The 20,103-nt window shown below is 33.1% G+C and overlaps 2 protein-coding genes across 3 annotated transcripts; both read left to right on the top strand.

The window, feature by feature from the left end:
- Positions 1-365: 365 nt before the first annotated feature.
- On the top strand, positions 366-1,728 carry LOC125868006 (F-box protein At5g07610-like). The gene is made up of 2 exons (XM_049548601.1): positions 366-1,001; positions 1,136-1,728. The coding sequence occupies exons 1-2, from the start codon at positions 389-391 to the stop codon at positions 1,678-1,680; spliced, it is 1,158 nt and encodes a 385-aa protein (XP_049404558.1). The 5' UTR covers positions 366-388; the 3' UTR covers positions 1,681-1,728.
- A 6,454-nt stretch (positions 1,729-8,182) lies between these two features.
- LOC125867977 (lipid droplet phospholipase 1-like) lies at positions 8,183-17,065 on the top strand. 2 transcript variants are annotated; one of them, XM_049548570.1, is made up of 11 exons: positions 8,183-8,505; positions 9,292-9,359; positions 11,102-11,172; positions 11,303-11,548; positions 13,130-13,293; positions 13,410-13,465; positions 13,559-13,611; positions 13,688-13,808; positions 14,706-14,803; positions 16,707-16,807; positions 16,937-17,065. In XM_049548570.1, the coding sequence occupies exons 1-10, from the start codon at positions 8,360-8,362 to the stop codon at positions 16,776-16,778; spliced, it is 1,095 nt and encodes a 364-aa protein (XP_049404527.1). In that variant the 5' UTR covers positions 8,183-8,359; the 3' UTR covers positions 16,779-16,807; positions 16,937-17,065. The 2 variants fall into 2 exon arrangements, with proteins under 2 accessions (XP_049404527.1, XP_049404526.1); XM_049548569.1 differs by having other exon boundaries at positions 16,707-16,825; positions 16,937-17,024.
- The last annotated feature ends 3,038 nt before the right edge of the window (positions 17,066-20,103 follow it).

The raw sequence follows: 20,103 nt of genomic DNA, 5'->3' as shown, positions 1-20,103 counted from the left end.
GAGGCAATGAGTAGGAAGTAGACTTTGTAATATACATTATAGCGTATTCAACCCCCCCCCCCCCCCCCCTATTCCGTATAACAATTTTTTATGTTTTCAACACGCCCCACCCGTGTAAGTTTTCCTTATTCCTTTTTTTTCCCACTCTATCACACACATTCAGAAGTTAACAAATTTGTATAAATCACATTTTGTACATTATGATAATTAAACAAGAAAAGTGTTTAAAGAAAATAAAAAGTTGTTCATCTGTTCACATCATTGACCTTGTCAACTTAATCATATAGTGAAACTTCCTAAGCAATCTTTACCTATATGTTGACATATTAAATATGCATTCTATCACCAGCAATTCTTGCACAACACAAAGAAAAACTTACTACTAAAAATGCAAGATATTAAACTTAAGATCCCAAAATTTTCAGATTTAGAGCAGCCATCATCAGCTCGAATAGTCGATTCTATAGATGATCTGTTGATTGAAATTCTTTTACGCGTACCTATAAGATCCCTTCTCTGTTTCAAAACCGTATCCAAACGTTGGCTTTCAATCATTACTAATCCACAATTTTCTATCCTTTGTCACCTCAATCCAAATCGCGCAATAGGCCTTTTCTTGCCCTCTGCTTATTCTCTTCCAATAAATCCCGAGTTTGATTATGTTCATTTTGATAATAAAAATCCCCCAAAACCACCATTTAAGAATCTCAAATTCATTAAAGACTCTTCTGGTATTAGTGTTCTGCAATCTTGCAATGGACTAATACTCTGTTCCAACTCCCCTTCGCGTCTAGCTAAAACAAATTACTATGTATGCAACCCCACTACGAAACATTACACAACACTTCCAAAATCAGTTCTTGAAACTGAAAATTCTCAAATTCATGGTATAAGCTTAGCTTTTGATCCTCTCAAGTCTCCTCATTACAAAGTAGTATGTGTTCGCGATTCTGTTTCGTCTCCTCAGCATTATCAGATTGAAATTTACTCATCTCAAACAGGTTTGTCAATTTTCATATGTGTTCACTAAACTATAAAAAAAGTCATAAAATTATTTTTCGTTACTTGTGTTATTTTCTTTTTTTGTTATAGTGGATAAAGTTTAATGACCACATGTGAAATTAACTCGAAACAGGGCCATGGAGACTATCAAGTGATGATCCATTCATTGCTGATGTTAATTTCTCCAAAGGGGTTTATTGGAATGGATCAATTCATTGGATTAGTACTATTGGAAACTTGACTTCTTTATGTTACAATCTTGATTTTGAGAGCTTAGGGGTAATGCCAATGCCACTTTTGCCAGATGATCAATCAACAACCACAACATATTTTGGTGAATCTTGTGATCATTTGCACCTTATAAAATTTTCTTTTTCCACAGTCCGATTTGATGTATACGAGATGAAAAGGGACTATTCTGAATGGTTTGTTAAGTATAAGGTTGATCTTGAACATCCTGATGAGTTGAATTATTATAATTTTACGGTGTTATCTCTGGTTCGAGGTAGACGAGAAGAGGATGCATTTTTGGTTCTAGCAATTCCTGGTGATTGTAAGGCGATGAGGTACAATATTATAGAGAAGACATTTGAGAAACTATGTGATTATGAAGGTGCAGATGAACAAGTTTATTTTCTTAATGCTTTTGAGTATATTGAGTCTTTGTGTTGTGTTTGAATCATTTGCATACCTATTGTATTAGTAAACACATACATTAACAAGTATGTGTTTACTAATACAATTTGAGAAACTGTGTAAAATCATACATTAACAAGTACATATTTTGTTGCATTTTCATCCTACGTTTCTTCAATTGTATCATCACTACAATAAAGGTGCAATAGAAATTAAGTCTCATGAATTTATATTTTTTATACCTAAAATTAATTTAACTTTGATTTATTTTTATATTAATATGATGATCTATGTGATATGAAATCATGTAACCACTAATTGAGATTTAACTTTCTTTTATTCATTCATGAGTTAATGACTAAACATATTATGCTTATCTGTATGCCTGATAATAAAAGGATTAGCGATTCTTTAATGACAATTTGATGATCCATATTTAATTAAAAACTTAAAATATAAGAGCCTTAAAATGAATGAAGAAAATTGTCTACAAATACAACTTGCTAATCTTAATTTAAAGTTAAAGTGGATTAAATCAACCTAATATTTTAAAATTAAAATTTAGATATTCAATAATTGTATAAAAAGTATTATAAGTTGCAATTCTTCTTACATCAATATGATTAAAAATATATTCTAAAATATATTACATCATACTTCCTATGTAAATAAACCATAAGCATAATCATCAAAAACAAAATTTACTATAACTAATGGAGATTCCATAAATTTTGTTGATAGCAAAATTTGGTTTTATAAGAGTAATTAAAGGTTATAAGTTTATAATGGAGTATTATATGTTTCTGCTTCAAAAATAAATTGGGCCGAAAAATATATGAATTGATTTATGATTGGAACCCTTAAAAAACCCATTGTTAAGAAACATATATTTTGAATTTTCTTTTAGATAATTTAGATATGAACATATAAATCACAGAAAAATTAATAAAAACAAATATGTGAAGAAAAAATTGAACGATTCATATCAAATTGATGAAACATAAATGAATCGCGATATTAAAACTTACCAGTAAAAGGCGTGGAAGGATGTTAAAATCTCTTCCACTATTAATAAGAGGTGTCGAGTCCGAGTCATAGGGATGAAGAACTTTTGAAAGTCCATTTTATCCCCCATAGTGTATCTACCCAACATGAAATTGTAATGTTTGAGCAACTGAATTTTGAATTTTGAATACCTAAAAGATGAGAGAGTTAAAATTTGAATTTTAATACAAAAATCTTTTTTTTTTTTCCATGACAAACTATTTCAATATTTACAAATGTTAAAATCACTTATTTTGTAAATAATCTTTTGGCCATGCCATTTTGGATTTCAAGTAAAAAACTGTTTGTATTTATCATTGAAAAATGGAATGTGATAGTTGAAAAATGGATTGTGTCACTTTCATAAATAAAAAGGAAAAATGTGGGTAATTATTTTATCTGATTTGCTATAAGTTCTTCTTTTTTTATATTTTTTAAAAAAAGTACCTTTAATTAACTTAACATGATATATGAATAGAGAAATAAATCTTTCATTGATTGAGAGACAAAAAACAAAATAACGTATTGCATGGATCAAGATTGATGCATTTGATATTGTCGCTTAAATCAATTTGTTTGACAATATTTGCATATTAATTTGTAATTACAACGACAATATACAAATGAAGTTTGGAAAAAGTTGGATGATTTACTATATTACTATTATTATTATTATTAATAATAATAATAATTAGTGCTATCATTAAGAAAATAAAAAATACACAAAACAAGACTTTTTTTAAAAAGCTAAAATCATGAAGTTCAAAAGTTTTGATTGAAAAAAAGGCAAATTCAAAAGAGACTAAAACAACAACAACAAGAAAAAAAAATTAGTTGATGAGTTATGAAATATTAAATTGAGACATATATCAAAAACTTAATTAGAAGCAAATGAAAAAAGAAATTGTAGGTTCTAACAATATTAGCAAAATCACAAGAAAAAGTAGTTCTAAAAATCTATAATAATTAACATAAACAATTATACTTTACCAAATTAACAAGATAAAATTTAAGATAGAGAGGAACTACGAGCAAAGAGACTCACTCTGCTTTTGAAATTTAAGAGGTTGTGTTTAAAGACAAAGAAAGAGGGATCAGTCATGGCTTACCACATTTGTGTTAAGACTTGTCGTTTTAATGGTGCAGATTCATCCAGTTGTCCCCTCTCTCTCTCTCTCTCCTCTTTTTAGGAATCTCATTTCCTTTCAAATAGAAATAACAACAATAGGTGAGGTAGATAGATTTGTCGTTTTAATGGTGGACGCAGACTTTACTTCTACCTCACAATTGAGGTAGATAGATTGTTTCTGATAAATCCTTGGTTCAAAACAAAAACAGACTAGAAAAAGACGTAATAAATATATAAAAGACAATAGGTAGTAACAAAACAACAAATAGTAGAAAAATAATACTACAACTAAATAATATTACAATCGAACTACACGAAACAATAGATAACACAAAATTAAAGAACAAAAAACTACAGACATAGCACTATGACTACTAGTTGGGTACAGACAATGCACTCCTACCTAATAATATGGGCATACTCCAACCTACAAACCTTTTATCTGAATTCGCTAGTTTCGCACATTCCTATCTAATCTCATGTTCTCGATAAGCTGTAACTATGTCATATCCTGTCTAATCACCTCTCTCCAATTTATTACTATAAAGGATTTAGCAACGGATAAGTTTTGTAGCTAAACAACAAAATATGTGGCTAATCATATTTAGTGATGAATTTTCGTTAGCTATGAGCAAAATAACGACGATCTAGAGACAAAGTTTGTAGCTAGTTTCAATTTTTTTTTAGTAGTGATATACTTCTTCGATCAACCTCTACCTCTCTTGAATCCATTCATAGTCAGTAATCTCTCACACCACCACATTGAAGCATTCGTGCATCTCTTCATCACGTGCACAAATCATCTTAACCTCACTTCCCACATTTTGTCTTCAACCGAAGTCACTCCTACCTTGTCTCGGATATCCTCATTCTTAATTCTATCTTTCCTAGTAATCATATCATCCTCATTTCCACCACATTCATCTTCTAAAATATGAGAGTTTTTAATTGGCTAACAATACTCTGGCCCATACAATATAATATCTCTGATCTAACCACCACTCTGTAGAACTTGTCTTTAGGTAAAGTGATGCCTTCTTATCACTCACTCTGAATATGAGCATCCACTTCATCCATCCTAATGTGATTGACATTCTCATCTATCTCTTCATATTCCTGGATATTAGACCCAAGGTACTTGAAACTACTTCTTTTTTAGATGACTTGTGTATTAAACTTCGATCACTTTCACGTCAGTCTCATGCGTCACTTCATTGAACTTGCACTCCAAGTATTCAGTCTTGGTCCTGCTCAAACCTAAACTCTTTAGACAAGAGAAAATCAAACTTGTCATTTATCTTTGAGTTAAGAGTCAAAGTAATCCTTGTCTTTTAACATGGAGCACTAATAGTCCTCCATGTTTCAACAATTGGTGCACTTTTGGTATTCTCTCAAACATATGCCTAATTTTTAGCATTTTTGTGCACCAAAACAACACGGAAATTTCACCAAAACACTAGATTCACACTTAAACGACACTGGACCAAAACAGTAGCAGAAAAGTATCAAAAAACTGCACGAAAAAAATACTAAAATTACACCAGAAAAGCCTCAAAACACTACCAAAATTATGCCAAAACAGCAGCACCAAATTCATTGCACTGAAACTGCACCAAAATAGCAGTAGAAAAGCACCAAAAGTGCACCAAAACAAACCCCGAAATTGCACCAAATTCGCACTAAAACAACACTAGAATTGCACTAAAAACAGAACCAGATTTCCACAAAAACTACACCAAAAAAAAAACAGCAAAATATTATTTAAATTTGAAGGCTTGATGATGATGAAAACTGCTTTGCATTCATAAAAACAAGGAATTTTACTTTTACCGAAGACTTCCATTGAAGAGAGATGAACAAAAACATTTTGTGAGAAGAGATTCTTCAAGAACAACATGATGCAACTGAATGAGTCTTACTTATCCAATTATCAATTTCTTTATTTTTATTTTGTTTGTCTAATATGAGAATCAAAGTTATTAAATTAGGGATGGAGAAGATCTGGTTAGCGAAGGTGGAAACAATGTAATGATCTATCACATATGAGGCTTTCTCACATGGGCACAAATGTTTCCGTTAAAAAATAGATGGATGTTTGAGACAATACCAAAAGTGCACCAATTGTTGAAATATGGAGGACTATTATTGTTTCATCTGAAAAGACAAAAATTACTTTGACTCTTAACTTAAAGATAAAAGGACAATTTTGATCTTTTTCTCTTCTTTAGACTCTAGGATCTGTCTCCAAACCTCCAACTTAGCACTAACTCCTTCGTGAGTCTTGTCAATCAAAACTACTTTATCCGCAAATGACATACACTATCACCAAGGAAAATAAAAACGAGCTTGGGGTTGATTCCTGGTGCAACCTCATCAACACAGGAAAGTACTCTAAGTCTCCTCCCACTATTCTTATTCGGGTTTTGACTCTATCATACATGTTCTTAATTGACCTAGCGTGCGTCACATGTACACCTCTAGCCTCCAAGCACCTCTATAGAACCTCCTGAGACTTTGTCATAAGCCTTTTCTAGGCCGATTAACATATGTAAGCCCTTATTCCCCCTCCCCTATACTGCTCCATCAGTCTTCTCACGAGATGAATGACTTCTATAATCGAGCGTCCTAGCATAAATTCGAACTGATTTTTTAAAATAATCACAATCCTATTTAGTAATAATTTCATATTCACTAAAAACGTATTAGTATCTAATGTTAAGACATATCAAATGATAACATGACATGTGTATTCACATAATTATTAGCATTATATCATAATTTATTAATATTTTTTTTTTCCTGAATTTATCTCTTAATCTCGGCAAATTTGTATCGTCTCTTAATCTTGATAAATTTGTATTATTTGCTATAAACATCAAGTGGTACATTTAAATTCTTGATACAATAGGACACTACACAAAATAAATGAATCAAAATTCTATCATCTCAGGGGTCAAGATCGAATTTGACATTTCACTTATCACTTAACTGATAATCTTTTGATGCTTAAATATGACGAATGAAAAATGTTTAACAGATTTTTACAAGTGCTAGTGTGGCATGTGAAATATTGGGCTAATTCCAAGCAATAAAATCAAGGATTATTGAATTTGATCCTTAAATTATTACACTTCATCAAATTAGCAATAGAAAATTGAAGGTGAAATTACGTATTCCATCAATGAAGTTTTATGAATAACTAAATCTTTGCTCATAAACACTATACTAGTGATGTATTCCACACATACACAAGACCTGATAACTCACGAAGGACATCGATTGTTGCCTCATGTCAAATCAACGTCCACCAACACTTAATATCCTTGTTAACATTCAAATGTTGGAGAACAAACATATCTTAGATAAACTTAATCCAACTCATAATCATGATATTTCACTTAAAACGTGATAGACAATATTTTTAATGTTTTGACATGTTGACACAAAAAAAATGACTAAGGCAATTTCTTCTAATTGCTAGTGTAAGCGTGTGATGTATTGGGTTCTTTTATCTCTTGATACTTTTATAACTTTGTGATGTATTGGATTTTTTTATCTCTCGATAGTTTTAGTTATAAAGAATTTGAGGTATGCCTATATACTTGAAAATTTGTGTTAATTTATATGAACACTTCAAAATCTAAACACCTCAATTTATCTTCACTATATCAATTAAACACTTCAATGTATATAATGATTATACTAGATACTTTCAAAATTTACGTGTTATATATGCATCGAGTGTCCACAAAATACAATGAAAACAAGTTGAAGTATTTAGTTATCAATTGATATCAGATTGAGGTATCTGCACTTCATAATTGGAGTGCTTAGTTGTCACGTTTGAATGTCTTAATATTCAGTCAAACCTCTTTATAGTGACAACATTTCATCATTTGTATAGTAAGATATTGTTATTTATGTATATTGATATTTGACGTTTAAATCTTAATTAATTGTCATAAACAAGAGTATACAAAAATTAATTTGTGTCTATTAAATAAAAGTAATGTATTTCCTCGTGGCGTTATGACCCTAACTAATGACACTATTTAAACACAAATTTATTTATTTTTTATACTTGATATTTACTATATGCATGACATTATTAATAATTATTATTAATATTTTATTTCATACGTAATATATTTCTTATTAAATTGCTTAACTAAATACGAATACTAAAAAAACAAAAAAATTAAATATGTACAGAATAAGTATAAGAATTTCAAATCTTTTAATTTGAGGTCTCATATTCGACCTATGAATATGAAAAAAAATTGATTAGGAAATGAATCAAATACAGATACGAACATCCAAACAAGCAAATAAAAAAAAAAAACTCAAGTCCTTTGAGGGTCAGTTAGGACGCATTACCCGCCACGTTGTGATTTTCCTTAATTAACCACTTTAACTCCGGTAGCTTCCCTCCTCTCCGGCTTTCTTCAAAGCGGTTAACCTAACTCCGACGAAGTACCTAATTTCCGATCATTCCCCCCCTAACTTGATCTTCCCCTAAATTCAGTTATCGGAACTGAGAAATACGAAATGGAAAACGGAAAAGTAGTGAACGGAAGAGGAGGAGTATGTTCATCGGAAACCGTTAATGGCGGCGAAGATGTGTTCAGTTGCGATAAATCCGATGCTTCCTCTGCTGATCATCTTGTAATTATGGTACACGGTATTCTAGGAAGGTGTGTGTATATGAGTTTTGTATTCCTGTTCGTCTGTTCGACTGTGCCATTCATTTGTGGAATATCGAAGTTGAAGTTGTTTATTTTGTTGTTGATGATGAAATTGAAGTATTATGATAAGGGGAAATGGGGATTTTGATCTTAGGTCTACTGTTTGATAGTGATTTTTGAGATTTGTAAATTAGTCTCTTCATATTTTAGTTTCTCTAGTCCTATGGAAATGGAGGATATTTGTTTAGGTCTTGTTAATACTCTCTCCGTTTCAATTTGTTTATCTGGTTTTGATTAAAGATACGTAAAATGTACCAAAATGTTCTTTAATTTTGTGGTATTTTACATGTGATGTGGAAAGTTGAAATTGAAGAGATTCCATAAAGAGAAAGAGACATTCTTTTTTAAACAGACTAAAAAACAAGTACATTGAAACCGAGAGAGTAGTTGTTATTTTAGATATTTTCCTATGCACTTGTTGGAGTGGTTTGAATTGCTTCATTATCTAGGAAATTTTCAGAGCCTGTTATGCATAATTGATTGACTAGATCATATTCATCTATGCAATTTTTGCGACCATACAAAAATTTCCATGCCAATAAAAAAACTGCTTTTAGACTGTATGCTGTGTTCATTAGTTTTTCTCTAGTTGGGGAGGGGTTATCTTCACTTGGAATGCTTAGTTGCTGGCAGTTTGAATTCATACTGTGTAAAACAATTTTCTATTGGTTCTCTGGTTTTCACTGAAAGCAAAGGTACTTATGCCTTGGTTTTGTAATCCATATATTTCAACAGCACCACAGACTGGAAGTTTGGTGCTGAGCAATTTATTCGGAGGTTTCCTGACAAAGTTTTTGTTCATTGTAAGTGCATCTATCCGGAGTGGCGTTTCTAATTTCACATGCTTGTTTCTGCATACTACAATTCCTTTACACTCCATCCCCCCTACACTTACCATTTTGCTGCTTTGTCAATAAATATCAGGCACCCTTTTTATTATTTTCTGCCTTCTTCATTCATATGTCTGATAAGTGGTTGCCCTCTTGTCCTTAATTGTATATCATCTGTTCCGAGTCCAAGTAAAATGCATATAAATAAGAACAAGGTATAAGGATTAAATAATCATCCCGACAGGAACTGCATTTTCCTGAACAGTCACGTTTGATTCTGTTCCAGCAAATTTTCATAAGGATTAAATAATCATCCCGACAGGAACTGCATTTTCCTAAACAGTCACGTTTGATTCTGTTCCAGCAAATTTTCGTTGCAAATTAGATTGTAGATTGAGGTTATTTGTTTCTAGTGGAGGCCAAAGTTATTCATCTGAATCTTACTCTTTGTTTGGTAATATGAAAATTGAAATATCATTTATGTTGCTTAATACAACCTATTAGTAATCATTTGATTGCCTTGATGGAACTGATTTCCTTAACTTAGAGATTAAACACGTAAATAGCCTACAACCTGTTGCCTCATGCAGTGGAGGAACTTGTAAGAAGGAAGGGGCTTAATTGAATCCCTGTCGTCAAAAAATTATACTGTGTGAATAGGACCAAAATGCCTTCTTTTTTTTATATATAAATGGTTGAATCCTATGTCAAGGGGAAAATTCTAGTGTAGTTGTAAAGGGGGTTTAAAGTTGCTTCAGTTTACAAGTTCAAATCTGAACAATGAAATTCTTGTATCATTTGAATCCACTTGTATTTGTCTTAGTTTTGGTGTAAAGAGATTTTGTAAATGACATAGAACCTCTGTTAGGCTTTATAGAATCTTTGTGAGAAGAACAAAGATTTACTCTTAGGATGTGTATCTTTTTTATAAGCAGTAAAGTTGGCTATCAGCACAGCCTTTGTGCTAGAGAAATTATCTGACACTGATACCTTTATCAAACAAAAAATAGGAAAATGAGTCCACATGTATAAAATCCTCGCACCATCACTGCCCTCGTGTTTGGCATGCTTCTTATTTCTTAACCAAGTTTTCATGAAAATATTTTGTTGATGAGTGGTGGTGACGCTGGAATTCAAAAAATTTGCCTGCTTTATTATCTGTGTTGAAGTGTATGAACTCCCCCATCTAGAAGTATAAGATATTAGAAAAGGGAATACTTTAATTTATAGCTCTACATCATGTAGATTCCATTAGAGTAAAGCAAGTCAATGTGATGCCACAAACGAGTCATGCTTGTTAAAATTTGCGAAGTGCAGAGGTGTATAATGGCTGCTAAATGTGTATTGGATTCAGAAGTTTTTTCACTTCTTTTATACAATATTTTTTCTTCATAAGATGTAGAAAATCATTTTCTATGAGTATGGGGTGCTACTAAGTTTTCTTTATTTGCTCCCCTTCCCTTTTTAAATTAAGAGTGGAAAACAGTGTTCACCGAATTCTTCTAGTGAAATTGCCAACTCTTTCTGATTTTGCGTAGTTTCATTTGAGCTGAGTGCTAATGAGCTACTCACAAGATTGTATGGACATTTGTACTTTTGTAGCATCTCTCTTCTTGAGTTTCCACATGCGTCCACTATCCTATGGTTATTGGTTATAAGTGCACAGAAAAATGGAATACCAAAAGGAGGACTAAAGAAAATGATTTTCTCTGCAGGTAGCGAACATAATATTGGAAAACTAACATTGGATGGTGTGGATGTAATGGGTGAGAGATTGTCAGAGGAGGTTAATTTCTTCTAATACTATTCATTCTTCTTTGTTGCTTCTTTTCATTTCCATCCTATCATTTTTCTAATATGTTCTCCAAATCTTGGTATGTCTACCAAATCTACTAACGATGTGGAGATGGATTTAGGTTCTTGAAGTGATCAAGAGAAAACCAGGTCTGAAGAAAATTTCTTTTGTCTCACACTCTGTTGGAGGGTTGGTGGCAAGATATGCCATTGGGAGGTTATACAGACCTCCTAGAATAGAGAATACTGAGGATTTATCAGCCAATGCATGTGCAGAAGGGTTGAAGGGTTGCACGATAGCTGGTTTGGAACCTGTTAATTTTGTCACTGTTGCCACACCTCATCTTGGTTCTAGGGGTAACAAGCAGGTACCAGCGCTATTATTCAAATCTTATCAAATACTTAAAATAGTTGTGATTGAGGAAAATGGATTTTTATCCTCTTTAAATATGCCTTTGTCTCGTTATCGGTAAATGATGCTTATGAGCAGAAGATATAGATTCACACCTCCACATTTTGATGCTTCTATAGACCCGGTTTAGTTAGTTTTAAGGGTCATCTGGCATGCCAATATAACTTCCTTTCAGATTGGATTGCTATCCATTACCTTATCATGATTCTTGATGGGGTATCCTCCTGTTTATCAAGTCTAGTTAAGAATAGTATTTATCACTAAATACCCTTGATACACATTTAATTTTTTTCAGCTTCTTTTGTCAATTTTCTTGTACTGGTTTCTGAAAGAAAACGAAGTAGTGGTTTTAATTTCAAAATCATGACTAGCTTTTCTAGACCATCTACTTTCATTTCCGATGCAATCTTCATGCAAAAGTATTGATATTCGGAGAAGTTACTGCAATGAAGGAGACTTTTGGTCTACAGCAACAAAGACCAAATAAAATCAAGCAAAGTAGAAAAAATGGCCAGGGTGAAGAAGAGCGTCTGATATGTGGAGGAGCCAGTTAAAGGAGATCAAAGTGGGGTTAAGGTGGGTGAAAGGAGATGATGTGTGTTAGGATGTTGGGGGAAATAGACTCATGGGTGGAGGGATCGATTGATGCAAGGTTCAGGGAGTCCAAGAGAGAGGTTGGGGGAGAGCATTTGTGCCTGGTTAGAGGGAGCTGCAATTTTTCATTGGTGGGGGGTTGAAGACAAACTTGACAAAGGCAGGTGAAGTAGCATTGGAGGGGCACATGAGTGAAGGAGGCAGAAGAGCAGCCATGAATGAAAAAGAGTGCCCTTCTTCCAATTTACATTTGAGGGTGCCAGAAAGTCTTTTTGCCTGCTCATGTACTGGGAGTACAGACCTTTATCCAAACTCCATCCATGAATAGTTTTATCTACTTTCAAGTTGAACTAGTCCAAGTGTGCTAAATGCTGCCCAATATGAATCTTTTAATCCAGCCATATTTTATTATATCATATATCTGCATACTGACGAACCTCTTAGATCTTGTCATAATGGTCTCTGGCTCTCTCTGTACGTTGTGATTTAGGTTTGGGTTTTCTGAGTTTCTAGAAGCGTAAAAGATCTTTACTCTTTAACCTTGGCACTTTCTGGTAATAAAGATTGTTCTTCCACAGCTCAACTTCTTTAAGAACCGCAAATCAGTGACGATTCTGCATTGGACTTATTCTGTTTGTCTTACTTAGCTATAGCTTAGAATGAGTTTTTTGGAAGTATAGTGGTTAGACGTACATAGAATTTGATCCCAGATTAATGCTGCATGACCGTGGAAATATTCTCTCTTATCAAACTATTTGGAAGGATCGAGGTGATTGCCAATCTTTAACATATTCTATTTGTTGCTATATCTAGATATATGTCAAAGTGCATTGTTCCTGTTTTCTCAAGTGTGTTCATATTTTAAGATTTCGAGGTTTCTTCCTTATCTAAAATATAAAATATGCTATGTCAGCTGTTGAACCTTTGGGTAATATTTTGTCAGGTGCCATTTCTTTTTGGTGTAACTGCCTTAGAGAAAGCTGCTTTCCATGTAATCCATTTAATATTTAAAAGAACAGGGAGGCACCTTTTTCTTTGCGATAATGATGAAGGGAGGCCTCCATTACTTAAACGCATGGTGGAAGACGATGGTGAACTACAGTTCTTGTATGTTACAGAGATTAATAAATTACATATAGGATTGATTGGTCCTGTGTTTACTGGGCTCTGTAGTAAATATTACTGTATATTGATGCTGATTAGTTGAAAATTCATGTATGTAGGTCTGCGTTGCGTTCATTCAAGCGCCGAGTTGCATATTCAAATGTTGGCTATGATCGTATCCTTATTGCATTGTTGAATCTGGCATTCAGCAATTTTGATACTCTTAACTTCTGAAATAGACCATTTTTCTTTAACAATAATTCTTTAGATGTTGTTGGTTGGAGAACGTCATCTATTAGACGTAATAATGAACTACCCAAGGTACAATCTTTCTGTGGTATGTATTTTAGCTGCCACCTATCAGATCTTATGTGAAAAACTGTTTTGGTGTTTATAGTGGGAAGACTCCTTTAATGAGAAGTATCCTCACATTGTCTATGAAGAACATTGCAAGGCATGTGAGGGTGAGCAGGGTGAGTCTGTTTTGAAGGAGGATGATTCTTTGGACAAGTTGGAAGGTTTGTTGCTCTTTCCTTATGAAAAGAAGTTGGCTTTAGGTCACACCATTTTTTGGTTCTTTTAGTTCCATCCTCCTCTCCCCTTCTGGGGCCTTTGATATATTTTGTAGTGCTGCTCTCTTGCACATGCATGCATGACTGACTTTAATTTTGGATTGGTTTTCTAGTACATACCACTGTTACAAGAAATAACCAATGTGTTGATCCTAAAATATTATGCCACTCGGCGATTTCGTTTAATTCGTCTTAGTTTGAATACGGCACGAAGTTTAAGAATACAAAAGGAAGACTTTTGAACTTTTGGGCATTAACTGAAGGGTGTGCATAACATACCAAATTACCCTTTGAATCTTGTGGTTTTAAACATGCCTCGTCATTCCTATAAGGGAGTGTCATTAAGGTAAAATGGGAGTGTTAGAAATAAAGACTTACTAAATACATAAAAGTGGCATTCTTTCTTAAACAAACTAAATAAATTGGAACGGAGGGAGCATTAAGCTTGTAAAACAGAGATGGTATGTAGCCCTCCTCTGTGTCACATGGATCCTTCATTTTCCTTTATCAAATCTGTGTCGAAGGGAAACAGGTGTACCTTGGGTGTGAGTATTTCATCAAAATACACTAAAAACTATGAATAAAAAGCTCCATGCAGTCATACAAATACTTACATCATGTGTATTGAACATGTTGCCCCTAAACAAATACATGTAAGACAGGCCTCAACCTTTTCAAACATAGCAAGGTTTTCAAACTTGCCCTGAGCTCTTTGGTTTGAGTGATTATTATTTTGTTTTGGTCCACTAAATTCTGATTTTTTCCCTTTGTATTGTATGTATGTGTGTATAGCCTTTCTTGGCTTCTAAATATTTCAGTTCTCATGTTTGGACTCTTATGCAGAAAATTTGGTGACTGGTTTATCTAGAGTGTCATGGTATAAAGTGGACGTTAGCTTTCACAGGAGCAGGCGTAGATTTGCTGCTCACACTGTTATTCAGGTCTCTTATTCTCTTTCCTGACTACTGATAATTTCCAACGTGATTGCCCGGAGCATTTTTAGATATTTTAGTGGTTCTCCTTGAACCACAGTCAAGTTTCATTTAATTACGTTGATGGAAGTATGAACTGTACACTATTTTGTTTAATGTGTAGAAGATAACTTTCATTCATTTACCTCACAGATTTACGACTGAAAAAGTACCTATGAGACTTATGTCTTTGTCCTGTGTGTTCATGTGTTGTATCCTGGTGCTTGCCTATTTTATAGCCTCAAGAATTAGTTAGAAAAAATATTAACTAGTTATGCAGATTGAACAAAGTTTTAGTTTTGGTGAGAAACTGCATTGACCCCAATTTGAGTTTTAGTTTTGGCGAGAAACTGCATTGACCCCAATTTGTGTTTTTGAAGCAGGGGTATTACTATTCCATTTCCTTCTATCCTAACTCTCTTGCATACATCTTGTGTATTGCACTATTTTACCTTGGATTACTAGAAAAGTGAGATTTTGGCATGAACCATGTCTCTTTCTGGACCACTTTGCCACTTTAGACATATAGATGATATAGTGGAGGAGTGCCTGGTGCTAAAAAATGAGAATATCATTATGGCCCAAGTGGCTGGGGTACTGGTAGCAACAGTGGGAGAGCTAGTCTATGACATTGCCACTTTAGACATGTAGATAACATAGTGGAGTATGTGGTGCTAAAAAATGAGAACATTATTACAGCCCTAGTGGTTGTGGTGGTGGTAGCAATGGTGGGGAGAGCTAGTGTATGATATTGACACCCTTGTAGCGTTTGATATATTTTACACTATTCATTCATTTAGTCCACTTTATAAGCCAGCTGGGAGGAAAGCATTATTAACACACTTTCGTTTTTAGTTTGTCCCAAAAAAAAGAGGACAGCTTTATGTCTTTAGAAACTATTTAACTTAATGAGATTGATTTATAAGTCAGAAAATGTCTATGGCTTGTTTTAAACCACATGTTTCAAAAGTCTTTCTTTCGTTGTTAAACTCCCTACACAGTCAAAAACTGTCACATAAAATGGGACAGAGGGAGTACAATTTGAAGCAGTAAATAAAAGTAATTCTTGTAGGTGCTGAAATGAATGTGGGCAGGGGTGGAGCCGGGTAAGAAAATTACATTGCTTATACATGGTTAAAATTATTTTTATGTATATACAGCAGATTTTAAACCCTCTTCGTGAAAATTCCTGAAATGGGATAGGCGGGGTACTGGTGAGTGGACTTTGATGTTCTGTATTATTGATCGTATAGGCTGTTTAGAAAGGAGAGGAAGGATTTGAAAGGAAGAGAGTTTATAATATTCCTGTCCATTTCCGTAAGTAATAGTTGAAAAGATGGTGAAAGTAAAAAACGAGGAGTATACCTTCCTCGGGTTTACAGTTTGTCTTCCCAAACAAGGATAAATCGAATGTATGCTTCCGTTTTTCCTTTTAACCAAACACTGAAGTTCCAACTTTTCTCTCACTCTCTTCGATTTTCTCAATAAACGCTGTAGCTAAATTTCATTAAAAGTACATAAGAGTAAATGAAGTTTGTGCAGCATGATTCTGGTGTTAGTGGACCGGAAGGGAACTCAGTATCCGATATAGCGCTTTCGCACAAAATTTCAGCCTTCAACTTTCCAAGGGAACTGATGGCCCCTCTTTGCTTATTAATTAGCTAATTAGGGGATCAAGTTACATTAAGGACATAAGTATTTTTTATCAACTATTGAACTGTAAAGGTATATGTGAGCTAAACTATTAACGAAGGGTATCTGCTCAATTTCAAATACTTAAACGGCACATTTGAACCCTTTCCAAAGCATTTTCACGTTTTCGTCCTTACTTACATGTAATGTGGGCTTTAAACTGCAATACTTATGCTTACAGGTGAAGGATCAAAAAATAGATGCCGAAGGTGCTGATGTTATACAACATATGGTCGATAATTTTATCGTATAGAGGCCAAAATCAAATTTGAAATTGTCAAGGTGATCAATGATTTGCATGTTAGTCTCTCTTATTTCCTTTTCTATCCTAGACTTCTAAATTATTTTGCATTTGGTGGCCTGTTGTGAAATGCTGGAAAAGTAATTTGATTTTTTCATCTATGGTTGCAGGGAGGGGCATATCTAGAGGGTTTATTATTAGTTCACACGAACGTAGTAATTTTTGTCCAAACTCTCTCTCTATAAATATGTATATATTTAAAAAAATTGTTAAATATCTACAATATGAGTGTGTAACTTATTTATTATTTATTATTATAGTATTAACTTGAGTTTGTTATAGGAACTTATAAATTTCAAATCTTGGATTCGTCACTGAGCTTTGCAGGTTAGGTTCTTCTATGAATTGTTATAGACAATAAGTCATTATTAGGAACGTTATTAACTCATTGTGCCATAGTGTACATGGTCACAGTTCCATTCACCAATGATATATACTACTTTGTCTGTTTTAACTTGCTTTTGATTTGGAGTACGGTTAAACTAACTAATGTTCGGTGTGAATTTAGACATAAAATTTTCAATTTTCTTGTGTACTGAAAGTTTGACTCTATCTCCCAATGAATGATCACATATCACCCTTCCCATTCAAGACTTTTGACTTGGAAAATACTGCTAAATCGGAAAGTCGATGGATATCACCACCAACATATCCAGTGAAATCCTAAAAAATGGAGTTTGAAGAGGGTTGAGTGTACGCAAACCTTACTTGTAGCTTCTATTTGTTAGAGGCAGAGGTTGTTTTCAAAAGAACTTGGGTCGAGTGAAGCAAATCAAAGTAGTAATAGAAAGGGAAAATTATTGTGAAGAAAAACATGACAACTCATAGGAAAGCACTGTGGGAGTATATATGCAAGGAATCATGGCATCAACAAGGTGTGATCACCAAAATAGCAAACAACAGATAATAACAGATACCAAAAATCAAATACTCCCTCAGTCCCATTTTATGTGGCACCATTTCCTTTTTGGTCAGTTCCAAAAAGAATGTCACATTTCCTTATATGGTAAGTATTTAAAGATATAAGTCCTCTTTTACTTTTATTGGTCCCACTTAATCTTAAAATAATACTCCAATACATTTATGAGGAGAGAGAAAAGTGAGTCTACTTTTTAAAGGGCAATTTGGTAAACATTTCAAAGTCTTCATTTATTTCTTAAACTCCGTGTCCGATCAAATATTGCCACATAAAATGAGACGGAGGGAGTATACTACATGAATAGACTAATACTACGACGGGTATGGTGCTTTAGACTACCACTAAGTCAAAGACTATATAAATATGATATAATACTAAGAAAATGCTTGACTGCCTACATTACTTTTTATGTATATAACAGTAGATGTTGAATTTCTTGGCTTCTTCGTGTGTTTATTTGCAATAATTTTTTAGGAAAAACTATAGAATATGACAAACATCAATATACATTTAAAATAAATAGCTATAGTTTATTTTTATTATGTTATATGGATATAACTATACAATAAATAGCAAAGTTAATTATATACCAATAATCAGTTTTTCTTATATATATATTTAATATAAATAAATATTAAATAGGAAAGTTATTATTACACTCATAATTAATTATGTCTCCATCAATACTTTCTCTTTCATCAATATCCCTATATCACAAATTTTTTGTTTTTTCCCCCAAATTTCTTCCAATTCAAGATCATTTTGTATGATTCTAGGAGCGATTTTTGTGATTTGAATTCATTAGGTATTTTCTAATTGATTTTTTCCTCCTTTTTATGAAAATTTTACTTGTATACATTTATTTTCATCTATTTTTATTGGGTTTTGATAGAAGAATTTGTTTTTCATGAAAATTATTTTCCTTTTATACTTTTCTTTCCATGGCGAAATTGCATATCTCATTGCGTTGAGTGTCACCTCTACTGCTGGAGCCATCTTCTTTTCCCGGCGCTCCGATGAGAGACCCCCTAGTGGCTCTATGAGATGGAGCATGAGGGATACTCGCAGTTCAGTGGAGCCATTAGGTTACCGTTGTTAGCAGAGAGTGTAGAGAGGGAATTTTGTTGTTTGTCAAATTTGTATATAGTATAATACTTATATACATAGATAATTGTATTGTAATATTAACACAAGTTGAAATAGTGATTTGTGAATACAAGTATATTTGGATATATAAGTAATATATCCAATTTGAAAGGTTGATTAGGCAATACAAGTATAGTTGGATACATTAATACTATATTTTTATAAATAAATAAATACCTAAGTTAACACCAAGCCTCAAGTATTATAGGAAAAATTTGACCAAAAAGAGATTGACGTTTTATTGGCTTTTTCAATTTTTTATACAGTTGAATACTTACCCACTTTGATACCTACACATTAGGGGTGTGCACTATTCGGATTAAACCGAATAACCAAACCAAATCAAACCGAATTTTTATTTGGATTGGTTTTTTGGTTTTTCGGATTGGTTTTGGATTAATAAATTACTTTGTTTGGTTTTTGGTTTGGTTTTGGATTTTAAAAGATAAAAACCGAAAAACCGAATTATATATATATATATATATACTGCGTGGAGTCGCGTGGTGTGCCACATAAGTCAAAAGGCGTACAAAATTACAAAAAAAATGAGTTCAAGGAGGTAATAGGACCTTAATTTAGTTAAGGTGTGTCTGTGTGATTTCGGTCATAGTCTAGGGGGTACTTGTGTCTTCTCCCTTTTATGTTTGAATTACATATATAATAGGTATACTTATAAGTATTGTGTTTTAAGTTTTACTTATGATTTATATTAGAAAGTATATTTAAGGGATTAAATGTTATTACTTTGGTTATATATGTTATTAATTATTGACATAACCGAATAACCAAACCGAAGAAAGCCAAACCGAATAGAGGAAAACCAAACCAAACCAAATTTATTTTNCTTGAGTTTGTTATAGGAACTTATAAATTTCAAATCTTGGATTCGTCTATGGGCTTTGCAGGTTAGACAATAAGTCGTTATTAGGAACGTTATTAACCCATTGTGCCCTAGTTTACATGGTCACAGTTCCATTCACCAATGATGTATAGTACTTTGTTTTAATTTGCTTTTGATTTGGAGTACGGTTAAACTAACTAATGTTCGGTGTGAATTTAGACATAAAATTTACAATTTTCTTGTGTACTGAAAGTTTGAGTCTACCTCCCAATCAATGATCACATATCAACCTTCCCATTCAAGAGTATTGACTTGGAAAATACTACTAAATCGGTAAGTCGATGGATATCACCACCACCTCCAACATACCC

Source organism: Solanum stenotomum, chromosome 6 (assembly GCF_019186545.1).
Source record: "Solanum stenotomum isolate F172 chromosome 6, ASM1918654v1, whole genome shotgun sequence".
In the NCBI taxonomy this organism is placed as follows: domain Eukaryota; kingdom Viridiplantae; phylum Streptophyta; class Magnoliopsida; order Solanales; family Solanaceae; genus Solanum; species Solanum stenotomum.
The sequence above is the reverse complement of the archived record's forward strand: the minus strand, read 5'-3'. Positions and strand labels throughout refer to the sequence as shown.

Coding starts and splice junctions, on each gene's coding strand:
- LOC125868006 (XM_049548601.1), top strand. CDS start 389: ATGCAAGATATTAAACTTAAGATCCCAAAATTTTCAGATTTAGAGCAG. Junction 1,002..1,135: donor AATTTACTCATCTCAAACAG/GTTTGTCAATTT, acceptor AACTCGAAACAG/GGCCATGGAGACTATCAAGT.
- LOC125867977 (XM_049548570.1), top strand. CDS start 8,360: ATGGAAAACGGAAAAGTAGTGAACGGAAGAGGAGGAGTATGTTCATCG. Junction 13,612..13,687: donor GTAATAATGAACTACCCAAG/GTACAATCTTTC, acceptor TGGTGTTTATAG/TGGGAAGACTCCTTTAATGA. Junction 14,804..16,706: donor CTGCTCACACTGTTATTCAG/GTCTCTTATTCT, acceptor TTATGCTTACAG/GTGAAGGATCAAAAAATAGA.